This window comes from Hoplias malabaricus, chromosome 18, assembly GCF_029633855.1.
Source record: "Hoplias malabaricus isolate fHopMal1 chromosome 18, fHopMal1.hap1, whole genome shotgun sequence".
NCBI classification, from domain to species: domain Eukaryota; kingdom Metazoa; phylum Chordata; class Actinopteri; order Characiformes; family Erythrinidae; genus Hoplias; species Hoplias malabaricus.
The window spans coordinates 1,656,933-1,672,190 of record NC_089817.1 but is presented as its reverse complement, the minus strand read 5'-3'; the positions used below and the strand labels follow the sequence as shown (position 1 = coordinate 1,672,190).

The 15,258-nt window shown below is 48.8% G+C and overlaps 1 protein-coding gene across 3 annotated transcripts; it reads right to left on the bottom strand.

Moving 5' to 3' along the window:
* Positions 1-407: 407 nt before the first annotated feature.
* Positions 408-4,392, bottom strand: LOC136674242 (uncharacterized). 3 transcript variants are annotated; one of them, XM_066650145.1, is made up of 4 exons: positions 4,358-4,392; positions 4,222-4,277; positions 3,581-4,135; positions 409-3,148 (listed from the first exon to the last, which is right to left on the bottom strand). In XM_066650145.1, the coding sequence occupies exons 1-4, from the start codon at positions 4,375-4,377 to the stop codon at positions 525-527; spliced, it is 3,255 nt and encodes a 1,084-aa protein (XP_066506242.1). In that variant the 5' UTR covers positions 4,378-4,392; the 3' UTR covers positions 409-524. The 3 variants fall into 3 exon arrangements, with proteins under 3 accessions (XP_066506241.1, XP_066506242.1, XP_066506243.1); XM_066650146.1 differs by having other exon boundaries at positions 410-2,752; XM_066650144.1 differs by having other exon boundaries at positions 408-4,135.
* Between the last annotated feature and the right edge of the window lie 10,866 nt (positions 4,393-15,258).

Sequence of the window (15,258 nt, the reverse complement as noted above, 5' to 3'; positions counted from 1 at the left end):
TTCCCAGAAACTCCTAAACAGATCATTCAGAAGGTGAGATAGGAAAACCAATGAAAGGATCAAGGAAATCTAGGTCTGATATTCAGAAGACATCGAATAAAGGATTGCACTAGGTTGCATTATCCCTATAGAAATGGAACAATACCCAGGACAGGCTAAAGTGGTAGTTCCCAATAGGTACAGCCCCATAGGGCTACTGCAGGGGGGCACAGGAAGGCCAGTGAGATGCATTGTATGTTATTTGTAATCCCACTGCAATGGGGATTTGTCACATGTTCAAGTAGCTACAGTTTTGCATGGTTTAAATGCTGTGAAATAAGGCAAATAACCAGCTACTTGCAGATAAGACATTTGTGAGGAAAAGCTAGATACAATGCATTAAGCATTTAGATTTTTGACCAATTAGAACACTCACTCAGTGACCAAGCACAAGCATCTTTATTAGAAAATTAGTAAACAAGAGCAGTGCCAACTAAATCAAGATTAGGCTCCACTCCAGCATACTATCAGAAACATTCACAGCTTCACTGAGAAAATCTGCTCCGACATCCAGGCTTGTAGGAAGGCTCCTTCACATGCTGATAGAAGCTGTAGCCAGTTGAGCTTGGAATTTGAGAACCACTGTAGAAACCTTGTGCAACTGCTGAGGAGGAGCTGCCAGATGTTGACTGGGTCACAGATGAGGCAGAGTCACTGGATGCCACCTGAGCCACTGAAGGACCACTCCAGCTCCCACTGATGGCATCAGCAGCAGAGATTTGGCTTGAGAAAGTGCCATATGAGCCTGGTGAAGTTGAGGTAGCGGAACCACTGGGTGCACCCTGGGCCACAGGAGACTGTTGAGCTTGGGCCAAGCCCACAGCAAAGCCTGACTGTTGCTGCCCACCACTAAAGCTGCTGGAATACATTTGAGACAAGTCATAGGCTTCTGAAGGCTGACTTACTTGGCTAACTTTGTCAAACCATACAACTTGGGCTCCATATGGACTACTTGGGGCACTCTGAACCTGGGACAGGGCACTAGAAGCCTGTGATGTAGTTGCATCTTGAGAGGGCACAGTCTGTTTGGGAACATCATTAACAGGTCTCAGGCTGCCCGAGACAACAGGTTTACCACCACTAGTGAAGAGCTTTGCCTTTAGCGAATGAACACCCACTTGTGTCCTTTGACTAGCCGCCTGGGGAGGGAACTGGCTGGGACTGAAGTACTTGGCACCAGGACTGCCTTGAGCTGTTGAAGCCAAGCTACCTCCTAAACTCTGTGGTGGGTGCAGGGGCTGGCTTACTGGTCTCATTTGGGCAATGGGGCCAACTTGAACAGGGGAACTTGGAGAAGAAACTGTAGCAACATTGCTTGAAGCTTGTCGCACACCTGCCTGCCAAGAAACCTCAGACCAGACACTGCCAGGTTGCTGAGAGCTAGGTACCTGCTGGCTAAAAGTGACTTGACCTAGGGATCCTTGTGGCTGAGAAAGTGGTTGCAAAACCTGAGACCAGACACTGCCAGCTTGCTGAGGGCTAGGTACCAGCTGACCAGATGGCATTTGTTGACTCAGGGATCCTTGTGGTTTTGAACCTTGTGATAGCCCTGACTGCTGTGAGACCTGGGATGAGACACTGCCAGGTTGCTGAGAGCTAGGGACCTGCTGGCTAACAGTGACTTGACCTAGGAATCCTTGTGGCTGAGAAAGTGGTTGCAAAACCTGAGACCAGACACTGCCAGCTTGCTGAGGGCTAGGTACCAGCTGACCAGATGGCATTTGTTGACTCGAGGAACCCTTTGACACCCCTGACTGCTGCGAGACCTGCGATGAGACACTGCCAGGTTGCTGAGAGCTAGGGACCTGCTGGCTAACAGTGACTTGACCTAGGGATCCTTGTGGCTGAGAAAGTGGTTGCAAAACCTGAGACCAGACACTGCCAGGTTGCTGAGAGCTAGGGACCTGCTGGCTAACCGTAATTTGACTTGGGAACCCTTGGGGTTGTGAAGTTTGTGGCACCTGGGTCCAGACACTGCCAGGTTGCTGAGGGCTAGATACCAGCTGACCAGATGGCATTTGTTGACTCGAGGAACCTTGTGACACCCCTGACTGCTGTGAGACCTGGGATGAGACACTGCCAGGTTGCTGAGAGCTAGGGACCTGCTGGCTAACAGTGACTTGACCTAGGGATCCTTGTGACTGAGATAGTGGTTGCAAAACCTGAGACCAGACACTGCCAGGTTGCTGAGGGCTAGGTACCAGCTGACCAGATGGCATTTGTTGACTCAGGGATCCTTGTGGTTTTGAACCTTGTGAGACCCCTGACTGTTGTGAGACCTGGGATGAGACACTGCCAGGTTGCTGAGAGCTAGGGACCTGCTGGCTGACAGCGACTTGACCTAGGGATCCTTGTGACTGAGATAGTGGTTGCAAAACCTGAGACCAGACACTGCCAGGTTGCTGAGGGCTAGATACCAGCTGACCAGATGGCATTTGTTGACTCAGGGATCCTTGTGGTTTTGAACCTTGTGACACCCCTGACTGTTGTGAGACCTGGGATGAGACACTGCCAGGTTGCTGAGAGCTAGGGACCTGCTGGCTAACCGTAATTTGACTTGGGAACCCTTGGGGCTGTGAAGTTTGTGGCACCTGGGTCCAGACACTGCCAGGTTGCTGAGGGCTAGATACCAGCTGACCAGATGGCATTTGTTGACTCGAGGAACCTTGTGACACCCCTGACTGCTGTGAGACCTGGGATGAGACACTGCCAGGTTGCTGAGCACTAGGGACCTGCTGGCTAACAATGACTTGACCTAGAGATCCTTGTGGCTGAGGAAGTTGTTGCAAAACATGAGACCAGACACTAATAGGTTGCTGAGAGCTAGGGACCTGCTGGCTAACCGTAATTTGACTTGGGAACCCTTGGGGTTGTGAAGTTTGTGGCACCTGGGTCCAGACACTGCCAGGTTGCTGAGGGCTAGGTACCAGCTGACCAGATGGCATTTGTTGACTCAAGGAACCTTGTGACATCCCTGACTGCTGTGAGACCTGGGATGAGACACTGCCAGGTTGCTGAGAGCTAGGGACCTGCTGGCTAACAGTGACTTGACCTAGGGATCCTTGTGACTGAGATAGTGGTTGCAAAACCTGAGACCAGACACTGCCAGGTTGCTGAGGGCTAGGTACCAGCTGACCAGATGGCATTTGTTGACTCAGGGATCCTTGTGGTTTTGAACCTTGTGAGACCCCTGACTGTTGTGAGACCTGGGATGAGACACTGCCAGGTTGCTGAGAGCTAGGGACCTGCTGGCTGACAGCGACTTGACCTAGGAATCCTTGTGACTGAGATAGTGGTTGCAAAACCTGAGACCAGACACTGCCAGGTTGCTGAGGGCTAGGTACCAGCTGACCAGATGGCATTTGTTGACTCAAGGATCCTTGTGGTTTTGAACCTTGTGACACCCCTGACTGCTGTGAGACCTGGGATGAGACACTGCCAGGTTGCTGAGAGCTAGGGACCTGCTGACTGACAGTGACTTGACCTAGGGATCCTTGTGACTGAGATAGTGGTTGCAAAACCTGAGACCAGACACTGCCAGGTTGCTGAGAGCTAGGGACCTGCTGACCAGATGCTATTTGTTGACTCGAGGATCCTTGTGGTTGCGAAGCTTGTGGCACCCCCGACCGCTGTGAGAATGTAATCCAGGTAGCACCAGGTTGGCTGGAAGTGCTTTGGACATTCGAGCTACCAAACTGGCTAGAGTAGGCCTGACCACTGGATACAGACTGAAGGACGCTAGAAGATACTTGTTGTAGTGCACCTTGCTGCTGAAGTTGGTTCCCAGTGCTACCAGAAAACTGGGCTTGAGATACAAGGCTATCACTCTGGCGCCCAGGTAGACTAACACCAAAATACATACTTGCAGGAAAACCTACAGAAGGGGCCAGCTGACTGCTCGTTTGGACAAACTGTGATGTGGAGTCCTGGCTAATCTGTGGGATCACACCTGATGTGGAGCTAGGTTGACCAAACACAATATTGGGTTCATCTGTGCTCATCTTAGCTTCAAAGAAGTAAGACCCAGGCTTTTGTAACTGCTGTGATCCAGCATCCCATTGACTGAGCTGATCCTCTGGAAGTCCTTTACATCGCACTTAAAGAAAGAGAAAAATCACATTAAGACATGTTTAACAACCTAATCAAAAGTAGATTAAGATAACTGAGATTGTTCACTCTAACCTGGATGTCCACAGGCATTCCTCAAGAGACATAAAGCAATGAGAAGCATCCATAGCCTATGAGACAACATGTGATCAGCAACCCATTCTTCAAACAATATTGCCAAGCTAAGAACACAGCCATTATAAACAGTTACCTATTGCTTCTCCAAGCCATTTCTGAAGGAACTGGTGCTTAGAGACCAAAGGCTTGCTATACTTCTCACACCACCAAAAGCCCAGAATCAAATGGACATTCTTTAGCCTCTGAAAACCATTCCTTTTAAGCCCTTCAATTAAGTCACTAGATGCACAACACCTGCTCATGTCACATGCCTTTCTTTTAGTTTATGGTGCAAGAAGGTCCACAGGTCAGCAATTTCACAGCTGAAGGAAGTACACAATCAATTGTCACATGACACTCTTTCAAGCAAAAATATTTCTAATGCGCCTATATTTCTAGTTAAAGGCAAAATTAGAAGAAATGTTAGTGCTGTACAACAGTTGGTTTCTTAATCTATGCTGCATTTCAGTTAACACACCACAAAGAAAACTATCTTTATTTTTTGACAACATAATTCAGTCTTGTTCACTTAAGTCAAATTTTTCATCTTTATAAGACATGAGATTTTTACTTGAAGTGGTTTGGAATTACAAATATTTGTCAATATTGGGGTAATTCTGGCCATATCCAGACTGGCAGCTTTTAACGTCACATGAGTTATTCCCATCTAGAGACACATTAGATTCAGTTGTCTGCATTCCTTTATGGCACTGTCTGCTGCTCTCCAGTACATGTAGCTCTGTACTTGTGTAAAAGGTTTAGTATCTGGTGTGAGCAGGAATTACATTTGAACTTTATATAATCTACTCAAATGTACCAGGAAATATGGTTTCCCAGAAACTCCTAAACAGATCATTCAGAAGGTGAGATAGGAAAACCAATGAAAGGATCAAGGAAATCTAGGTCTGATATTCAGAAGACATCGAATAAAGGATTGCACTAGGTTGCATTATCCCTATAGAAATGGAACAATACCCAGGACAGGCTAAAGTGGTAGTTCCCAATAGGTACAGCCCCATAGGGCTATTGCAGGGGGGCACAGGAAGGCCAGTGAGATGCATTGTATGTTATTTGTAATCCCACTGCAATGGGGATTTGTCACATGTTCAAGTAGCTACAGTTTTGCATGGTTTAAATGCTGTGAAATAAGGCAAATAACCAGCTACTTGCAGATAAGACATTTGTGAGGAAAAGCTAGATACAATGCATTAAGCATTTAGATTTTTGACCAATTAGAACACTCACTCAGTGATCAAGCACAAGCATCTTTATTAGAAAATTAGTAAACAAGAGCAGTGCCAACTAAATCAAGATTAGGCTCCACTCCAGCATACTATCAGAAACATTCACAGCTTCACTGAGAAAATCTGCTCCGACATCCAGGCTTGTAGGAAGGCTCCTTCACATGCTGATAGAAGCTGTAGCCAGTTGAGCTTGGAATTTGAGAACCACTGTAGAAACCTTGTGCAACTGCTGAGGAGGAGCTGCCAGATGTTGACTGGGTCACAGATGAGGCAGAGTCACTGGATGCCACCTGAGCCACTGAAGGACCACTCCAGCTCCCACTGATGGCATCAGCAGCAGAGATTTGGCTTGAGAAAGTGCCATATGAGCCTGGTGAAGTTGAGGTAGCGGAACCACTGGGTGCACCCTGGGCCACAGGAGACTGTTGAGCTTGGGCCAAGCCCACAGCAAAGCCTGACTGTTGCTGCCCACCACTAAAGCTGCTGGAATACATTTGAGACAAGTCATAGGCTTCTGAAGGCTGACTTACTTGGCTAACTTTGTCAAACCATACAACTTGGGCTCCATATGGACTACTTGGGGCACTCTGAACCTGGGACAGGGCACTAGAAGCCTGTGATGTAGTTGCATCTTGAGAGGGCACAGTCTGTTTGGGAACATCATTAACAGGTCTCAGGCTGCCCGAGACAACAGGTTTACCACCACTAGTGAAGAGCTTTGCCTTTAGCGAATGAACACCCACTTGTGTCCTTTGACTAGCCGCCTGGGGAGGGAACTGGCTGGGACTGAAGTACTTGGCACCAGGACTGCCTTGAGCTGTTGAAGCCAAGCTACCTCCTAAACTCTGTGGTGGGTGCAGGGGCTGGCTTACTGGTCTCATTTGGGCAATGGGGCCAACTTGAACAGGGGAACTTGGAGAAGAAACTGTAGCAACATTGCTTGAAGCTTGTCGCACACCTGCCTGCCAAGAAACCTCAGACCAGACACTGCCAGGTTGCTGAGAGCTAGGTACCTGCTGACTAAAAGTGACTTGACCTAGGGATCCTTGTGGCTGAGAAAGTGGTTGCAAAACCTGAGACCAGACACTGCCAGCTTGCTGAGGGCTAGGTACCAGCTGACCAGATGGCATTTGTTGACTCTGGGATCCTTGTGGTTTTGAACCTTGTGATAGCCCTGACTGCTGTGAGACCTGGGATGAGACACTGCCAGGTTGCTGAAAGCCAGGGACCTGCTGGCTAACAGTGACTTGACCTAGGGATCCTTGTGGCTGAGAAAGTGGTTGCAAAACCTGAGACCAGACACTGCCAGCTTGCTGAGGGCTAGGTACCAGCTGACCAGATGGCATTTGTTGACTCGAGGATCCTTGTGACACCCCTGACTGCTGTGAGACCTGGGATGAGACACTGCCAGGTTGCTGAAAGCCAGGGACCTGCTGGCTAACAGTGACTTGACCTAGGGATCCTTGTGGCTGAGAAAGTGGTTGCAAAACCTGAGACCAGACACTGCCAGCTTGCTGAGGGCTAGGTACCAGCTGACCAGATGGCATTTGTTGACTCGAGGAACCTTGTGACACCCCTGACTGCTGTGAGACCTGAGATGAGACACTGCCAGGTTGCTGAGAGCTAGGGACCTGCTGGCTAACAGTGACTTGACCTAGGGATCCTTGTGGCTGAGAAAGTGGTTGCAAAACCTGAGACCAGACACTGATAGGTTGCTGAGAGCTAGGGACCTGCTGGCTAACCGTAATTTGACTTGGGAACCCTTGGGGTTGTGAAGTTTGTGGCACCTGGGTCCAGACACTGCCAGGTTGCTGAGGGCTAGGTACCAGCTGACCAGATGGCATTTGTTGACTCGAGGAACCTTGTGACACCCCTGACTGCTGTGAGACCTGAGATGAGACACTGCCAGGTTGCTGAGAGCTAGGGACCTGCTGGCTAACAGTGACTTGACCTAGGGATCCTTGTGGCTGAGAAAGTGGTTGCAAAACCTGAGACCAGACACTGCCAGGTTGCTGAGAGCTAGGGACCTGCTGGCTAACCGTAATTTGACTTGGGAACCCTTGGGGTTGTGAAGTTTGTGGCACCTGGGTCCAGACACTGCCAGGTTGCTGAAGGCTAGGTACCAGCTGACCAGATGGCATTTGTTGACTCAAGGATCCTTGTGGTTTTGAACCTTGTGAGACACCTGACTGTTGTGAGACCTGGGATGAGACACTGCCAGGTTGCTGAGAGCTAGGGACCTGCTGGCTGACAGCGACTTGACCTAGGGATCCTTGTGACTGAGATAGTGGTTGCAAAACCTGAGACCAGACACTGCCAGGTTGCTGAGAGCTAGGTACCAGCTGACCAGATGGCATTTGTTGACTCAAGGATCCTTGTGGTTTTGAACCTTGTGAGACACCTGACTGTTGTGAGACCTGGGATGAGACACTGCCAGGTTGCTGAGAGCTAGGGACCTGCTGGCTGACAGCGACTTGACCTAGGGATCCTTGTGACTGAGATAGTGGTTGCAAAACCTGAGACCAGACACTGCCAGGTTGCTGAAAGCCAGGGACCTGCTGGCTAACAGTGACTTGACCTAGGGATCCTTGTGGCTGAGAAAGTGGTTGCAAAACCTGAGACCAGACACTGCCAGCTTGCTGAGGGCTAGGTACCAGCTGACCAGATGGCATTTGTTGACTCGAGGAACCTTGTGACACCCCTGACTGCTGTGAGACCTGAGATGAGACACTGCCAGGTTGCTGAGAGCTAGGGACCTGCTGGCTAACAGTGACTTGACCTAGGGATCCTTGTGGCTGAGAAAGTGGTTGCAAAACCTGAGACCAGACACTGATAGGTTGCTGAGAGCTAGGGACCTGCTGGCTAACCGTAATTTGACTTGGGAACCCTTGGGGTTGTGAAGTTTGTGGCACCTGGGTCCAGACACTGCCAGGTTGCTGAGGGCTAGGTACCAGCTGACCAGATGGCATTTGTTGACTCGAGGAACCTTGTGACACCCCTGACTGCTGTGAGACCTGAGATGAGACACTGCCAGGTTGCTGAGAGCTAGGGACCTGCTGGCTAACAGTGACTTGACCTAGGGATCCTTGTGGCTGAGAAAGTGGTTGCAAAACCTGAGACCAGACACTGCCAGGTTGCTGAGAGCTAGGGACCTGCTGGCTAACCGTAATTTGACTTGGGAACCCTTGGGGTTGTGAAGTTTGTGGCACCTGGGTCCAGACACTGCCAGGTTGCTGAAGGCTAGGTACCAGCTGACCAGATGGCATTTGTTGACTCAAGGATCCTTGTGGTTTTGAACCTTGTGAGACACCTGACTGTTGTGAGACCTGGGATGAGACACTGCCAGGTTGCTGAGAGCTAGGGACCTGCTGGCTGACAGCGACTTGACCTAGGGATCCTTGTGACTGAGATAGTGGTTGCAAAACCTGAGACCAGACACTGCCAGGTTGCTGAGGGCTAGGTACCAGCTGACCAGATGGCATTTGTTGACTCAAGGATCCTTGTGGTTTTGAACCTTGTGACACCCCTGACTGTTGTGAGACCTGGGATGAGACACTGCCAGGTTGCTGAGAGGTAGGGACCTGCTGGCTAACCGTAATTTGACTTGGGAACCCTTGGGGTTGTGAAGTTTGTGGCACCTGGGTCCAGACACTGCCAGGTTGCTGAGGGCTAGATACCAGCTGACCAAATGGCATTTGTTGACTCGAGGAACCTTGTGAGACACCTGACTGTTGTGAGACCTGGGATGAGACACTGCCAGGTTGCTGAGCACTAGGGACCTGCTGGCTAACAGTGACTTGACCTAGGGATCCTTGTGACTGAGATAGTGGTTGCAAAACCTGAGACCAGACACTGCCAGGTTGCTGAGGGCTAGGTACCAGCTGACCAGATGGCATTTGTTGACTCAAGGTTCCTTGTGGTTTTGAACCTTGTGAGACCCCTGACTGCTGTGAGACCTGGGATGAGACACTGCCAGGTTGCTGAGGGCCAGGGACCTGCTGACTGACAGTGACTTGACCTAGGGATCCTTGTGACTGAGATAGTGGTTGCAAAACCTGAGACCAGACACTGCCAGGTTGCTGAGAGCTAGGGACCTGCTGACCAGATGCTATTTGTTGACTCGAGGATCCTTGTGGTTGCGAAGCTTGTGGCACCCCCGACCGCTGTGAGAATGTAATCCAGGTAGCACCAGGTTGGCTGGAAGTGCTTTGGACATTCGAGCTACCAAACTGGCTAGAGTAGGCCTGACCACTGGATACAGACTGAAGGACGCTAGAAGATACTTGTTGTAGTGCACCTTGCTGCTGAAGTTGGTTCCCAGTGCTACCAGAAAACTGGGCTTGAGATACAAGGCTATCACTCTGGCGCCCAGGTAGACTAACACCAAAATACATACTTGCAGGAAAACCTACAGAAGGGGCCAGCTGACTGCTCGTTTGGACAAACTGTGATGTGGAGTCCTGGCTAATCTGTGGGATCACACCTGATGTGGAGCTAGGTTGACCAAACACAATATTGGGTTCATCTGTGCTCGTCTTAGCTTCAAAGAAGTAAGACCCAGGCTTTTGTAACTGCTGTGATCCAGCATCCCATTGACTGAGCTGATCCTCTGGAAGTCCTTTACATCGCACTTAAAGAAAGAGAAAAATCACATTAAGACATGTTTAACAACCTAATCAAAAGTAGATTAAGATAACTGAGATTGTTCACTCTAACCTGGATGTCCACAGGCATTCCTCAAGAGACATAAAGCAATGAGAAGCATCCATAGCCTATGAGACAACATGTGATCAGCAACCCATTCTTCAAACAATATTGCCAAGCTAAGAACACAGCCATTATAAACAGTTACCTATTGCTTCTCCAAGCCATTTCTGAAGGAACTGGTGCTTAGAGACCAAAGGCTTGCTATACTTCTCACACCACCAAAAGCCCAGAATCAAATGGACATTCTTTAGCCTCTGAAAACCATTCCTTTTAAGCCCTTCAATTAAGTCACTAGATGCACAACACCTGCTCATGTCACATGCCTTTCTTTTAGTTTATGGTGCAAGAAGGTCCACAGGTCAGCAATTTCACAGCTGAAGGAAGTACACAATCAATTGTCACATGACACTCTTTCAAGCAAAAATATTTCTAATGCGCCTATATTTCTAGTTAAAGGCAAAATTAGAAGAAATGTTAGTGCTGTACAACAGTTGGTTTCTTAATCTATGCTGCATTTCAGTTAACACACCACAAAGAAAACTATCTTTATTTTTTGACAACATAAATCAGTCTTGTTCACTTAAGTCAAATTTTTCATCTTTATAAGACATGAGATTTTTACTTGAAGTGGTTTGGAATTACAAATATTTGTCAATATTGGGGTAATTCTGGCCATATCCAGACTAGCAGCTTTTAACGTCACATGAGTTATTCCCATCTAGAGACACATTAGATTCAGTTGTCTGCATTCCTTTATGGCACTGTCTGCTGCTCTCCAGTACATGTAGCTCTGTACTTGTGTAAAAGGTTTAGTATCTGGTGTGAGCAGGAATTACATTTGAACTTTATATAATCTACTCAAATGTACCAGGCAATATGGTTTCCCAGAAACTCCTAAACAGATCATTCAGAAGGTGAGATAGGAAAACCAATGAAAGGATCAAGGAAATCTAGGTCTGATATTCAGAAGACATCGAATAAAGGATTGCACTAGGTTGCATTATCCCTATAGAAATGGAACAATACCCAGGACAGGCTAAAGTGGTAGTTCCCAATAGGTACAGCCCCATAGGGCTACTGCAGGGGGGCACAGGAAGGCCAGTGAGATGCATTGTATGTTATTTGTAATCCCACTGCAATGGGGATTTGTCACATGTTCAAGTAGCTACAGTTTTGCATGGTTTAAATGCTGTGAAATAAGGCAAATAACCAGCTACTTGCAGATAAGACATTTGTGAGGAAAAGCTAGATACAATGCATTAAGCATTTAGATTTTTGACCAATTAGAACACTCACTCAGTGATCAAGCACAAGCATCTTTATTAGAAAATTAGTAAACAAGAGCAGTGCCAACTAAATCAAGATTAGGCTCCACTCCAGCATACTATCAGAAACATTCACAGCTTCACTGAGAAAATCTGCTCCGACATCCAGGCTTGTAGGAAGGCTCCTTCACATGCTGATAGAAGCTGTAGCCAGTTGAGCTTGGAATTTGAGAACCACTGTAGAAACCTTGTGCAACTGCTGAGGAGGAGCTGCCAGATGTTGACTGGGTCACAGATGAGGCAGAGTCACTGGATGCCACCTGAGCCACTGAAGGACCACTCCAGCTCCCACTGATGGCATCAGCAGCAGAGATTTGGCTTGAGAAAGTGCCATATGAGCCTGGTGAAGTTGAGGTAGCGGAACCACTGGGTGCACCCTGGGCCACAGGAGACTGTTGAGCTTGGGCCAAGCCCACAGCAAAGCCTGACTGTTGCTGCCCACCACTAAAGCTGCTGGAATACATTTGAGACAAGTCATAGGCTTCTGAAGGCTGACTTACTTGGCTAACTTTGTCAAACCATACAACTTGGGCTCCATATGGACTACTTGGGGCACTCAGAACCTGGGACAGGGCACTAGAAGCCTGTGATGTAGTTGCATCTTGAGAGGGCACAGTCTGTTTGGGAACATCATTAACAGGTCTCAGGCTGCCCGAGACAACAGGTTTACCACCACTAGTGAAGAGCTTTGCCTTTAGCGAATGAACACCCACTTGTGTCCTTTGACTAGCCGCCTGGGGAGGGAACTGGCTGGGACTGAAGTACTTGGCACCAGGACTGCCTTGAGCTGTTGAAGCCAAGCTACCTCCTAAACTCTGTGGTGGGTGCAGGGGCTGGCTTACTGGTCTCATTTGGGCAATGGGGCCAACTTGAACAGGGGAACTTGGAGAAGAAACTGTAGCAACATTGCTTGAAGCTTGTCGCACACCTGCCTGCCAAGAAACCTCAGACCAGACACTGCCAGGTTGCTGAGAGCTAGGTACCTGCTGGCTAAAAGTGACTTGACCTAGGGATCCTTGTGGCTGAGAAAGTGGTTGCAAAACCTGAGACCAGACACTGCCAGCTTGCTGAGGGCTAGGTACCAGCTGACCAGATGGCATTTGTTGACTCGGGGATCCTTGTGGTTTTGAACCTTGTGATAGCCCTGACTGCTGTGAGACCTGGGATGAGACACTGCCAGGTTGCTGAGAGCTAGGGACCTGCTGGCTAACAGTGACTTGACCTAGGGATCCTTGCGGCTGAGAAAGTGGTTGCAAAACCTGAGACCAGACACTGATAGGTTGCTGAGAGCTAGGGACCTGCTGGCTAACCGTAATTTGACTTGGGAACCCTTGGGGTTGTGAAGTTTGTGGCACCTGGGTCCAGACACTGCCAGGTTGCTGAGGGCTAGGTACCAGCTGACCAGATGGCATTTGTTGACTCGAGGAACCTTGTGACACCCCTGACTGCTGTGAGACCTGGAATGAGACACTGCCAGGTTGCTGAGAGCTAGGGACCTGCTGGCTAAAAGTGACTTGACCTAGGGATCCTTGCGGCTGAGAAAGTGGTTGCAAAACCTGAGACCAGACACTGCCAGCTTGCTGAGGGCTAGGTACCAGCTGACCAGATGGCATTTGTTGACTCGAGGAACCCTGTGACACCCCTGACTGCTGCGAGACCTGCGATGAGACACTGCCAGGTTGCTGAGAGCTAGGGACCTGCTGGCTAACAGTGACTTGACCTAGGGATCCTTGTGGCTGAGAAAGTGGTTGCAAAACCTGAGACCAGACACTGCCAGGTTGCTGAGGGCTAGGGACCTGCTGGCTAACCGTAATTTGACTTGGGAACCCTTGGGGTTGTGAAGTTTGTGGCACCTGGGTCCAGACACTGCCAGGTTGCTGAGGGCTAGATACCAGCTGACCAGATGGCATTTGTTGACTCGAGGAACCTTGTGACATCCCTGACTGCTGTGAGACCTGGGATGAGACACTGCCAGGTTGCTGAGCACTAGGGACCTGCTGGCTAACAATGACTTGACCTAGAGATCCTTGTGGCTGAGGAAGTTGTTGCAAAACATGAGACCAGACACTAATAGGTTGCTGAGAGCTAGGGACCTGCTGGCTAACCGTAATTTGACTTGGGAACCCTTGGGATTGTGAAGTTTGTGGCACCTGGGTCCAGACACTGCCAGCTTGCTGAGGGCTAGGTACCAGCTGACCAGATGGCATTTGTTGACTCAAGGAACCTTGTGACATCCCTGACTGCTGTGAGACCTGGGATGAGACACTGCCAGGTTGCTGAGAGCTAGGGACCTGCTGGCTAACAGTGACTTGACCTAGTGATCCTTGTGACTGAGATAGTGGTTGCAAAACCTGAGACCAGACACTGCCAGGTTGCTGAGGGCTAGGTACCAGCTGACCAGATGGCATTTGTTGACTCGAGGATCCTTGTGGTTGCGAAGCTTGTGGCACCCCTGACTGCTGTGAGACCTGGGATGAGACACTGCCAGGTTGCTGAGAGCTAGGGACCTGCTGACTGACAGTGACTTGACCTAGGGATCCTTGTGACTGAGATAGTGGTTGCAAAACCTGAGACCAGACACTGCCAGGTTGCTGAGAGCTAGGGACCTGCTGACCAGATGCTATTTGTTGACTCGAGGATCCTTGTGGTTGCGAAGCTTGTGGCACCCCCGACCGCTGTGAGAATGTAATCCAGGTAGCACCAGGTTGGCTGGAAGTGCTTTGGACATTCGAGCTACCAAACTGGCTAGAGTAGGCCTGACCACTGGATACAGACTGAAGGACGCTAGAAGATACTTGTTGTAGTGCACCTTGCTGCTGAAGTTGGTTCCCAGTGCTACCAGAAAACTGGGCTTGAGATACAAGGCTATCACTCTGGCGCCCAGGTAGACTAACACCAAAATACATACTTGCAGGAAAACCTACAGAAGGGGCCAGCTGACTGCTCGTTTGGACAAACTGTGATGTGGAGTCCTGGCTAATCTGTGGGATCACACCTGATGTGGAGCTAGGTTGACCAAACACAATATTGGGTTCATCTGTGCTCGTCTTAGCTTCAAAGAAGTAAGACCCAGGCTTTTGTAACTGCTGTGATCCAGCATCCCATTGACTGAGCTGATCCTCTGGAAGTCCTTTACATCGCACTTAAAGAAAGAGAAAAATCACATTAAGACATGTTTAACAACCTAATCAAAAGTAGATTAAGATAACTGAGATTGTTCACTCTAACCTGGATGTCCACAGGCATTCCTCAAGAGACATAAAGCAATGAGAAGCATCCATAGCCTATGAGACAACATGTGATCAGCAACCCATTCTTCAAACAATATTGCCAAGCTAAGAACACAGCCATTATAAACAGTTACCTATTGCTTCTCCAAGCCATTTCTGAAGGAACTGGTGCTTAGAGACCAAAGGCTTGCTATACTTCTCACACCACCAAAAGCCCAGAATCAAATGGACATTCTTTAGCCTCTGAAAACCATTCCTTTTAAGCCCTTCAATTAAGTCACTAGATGCACAACACCTGCTCATGTCACATGCCTTTCTTTTAGTTTATGGTGCAAGAAGGTCCACAGGTCAGCAATTTCACAGCTGAAGGAAGTACACAATCAATTGTCACATGACACTCTTTCAAGCAAAAATATTTCTAATGCGCCTATATTTCTAGTTAAAGGCAAAATTAGAAGAAATGTTAGTGCTGTACAACAGTTGGTTTCT

Bases quoted from the DNA above. Each gene is read 5' to 3' on its own strand.
- LOC136674242 (XM_066650144.1), bottom strand. From the start codon at position 4,377: ATGGCTTGGAGAAGCAATAG. The intron at 4,278-4,357 runs GTAACTGTTTAT...GTTGTCTCATAG, and splicing joins ATGGCTTGGAGAAGCAATAG to GCTATGGATGCTTCTCATTG. The intron at 4,136-4,221 runs GTTAGAGTGAAC...TCTTTCTTTAAG, and splicing joins GAATGCCTGTGGACATCCAG to TGCGATGTAAAGGACTTCCA.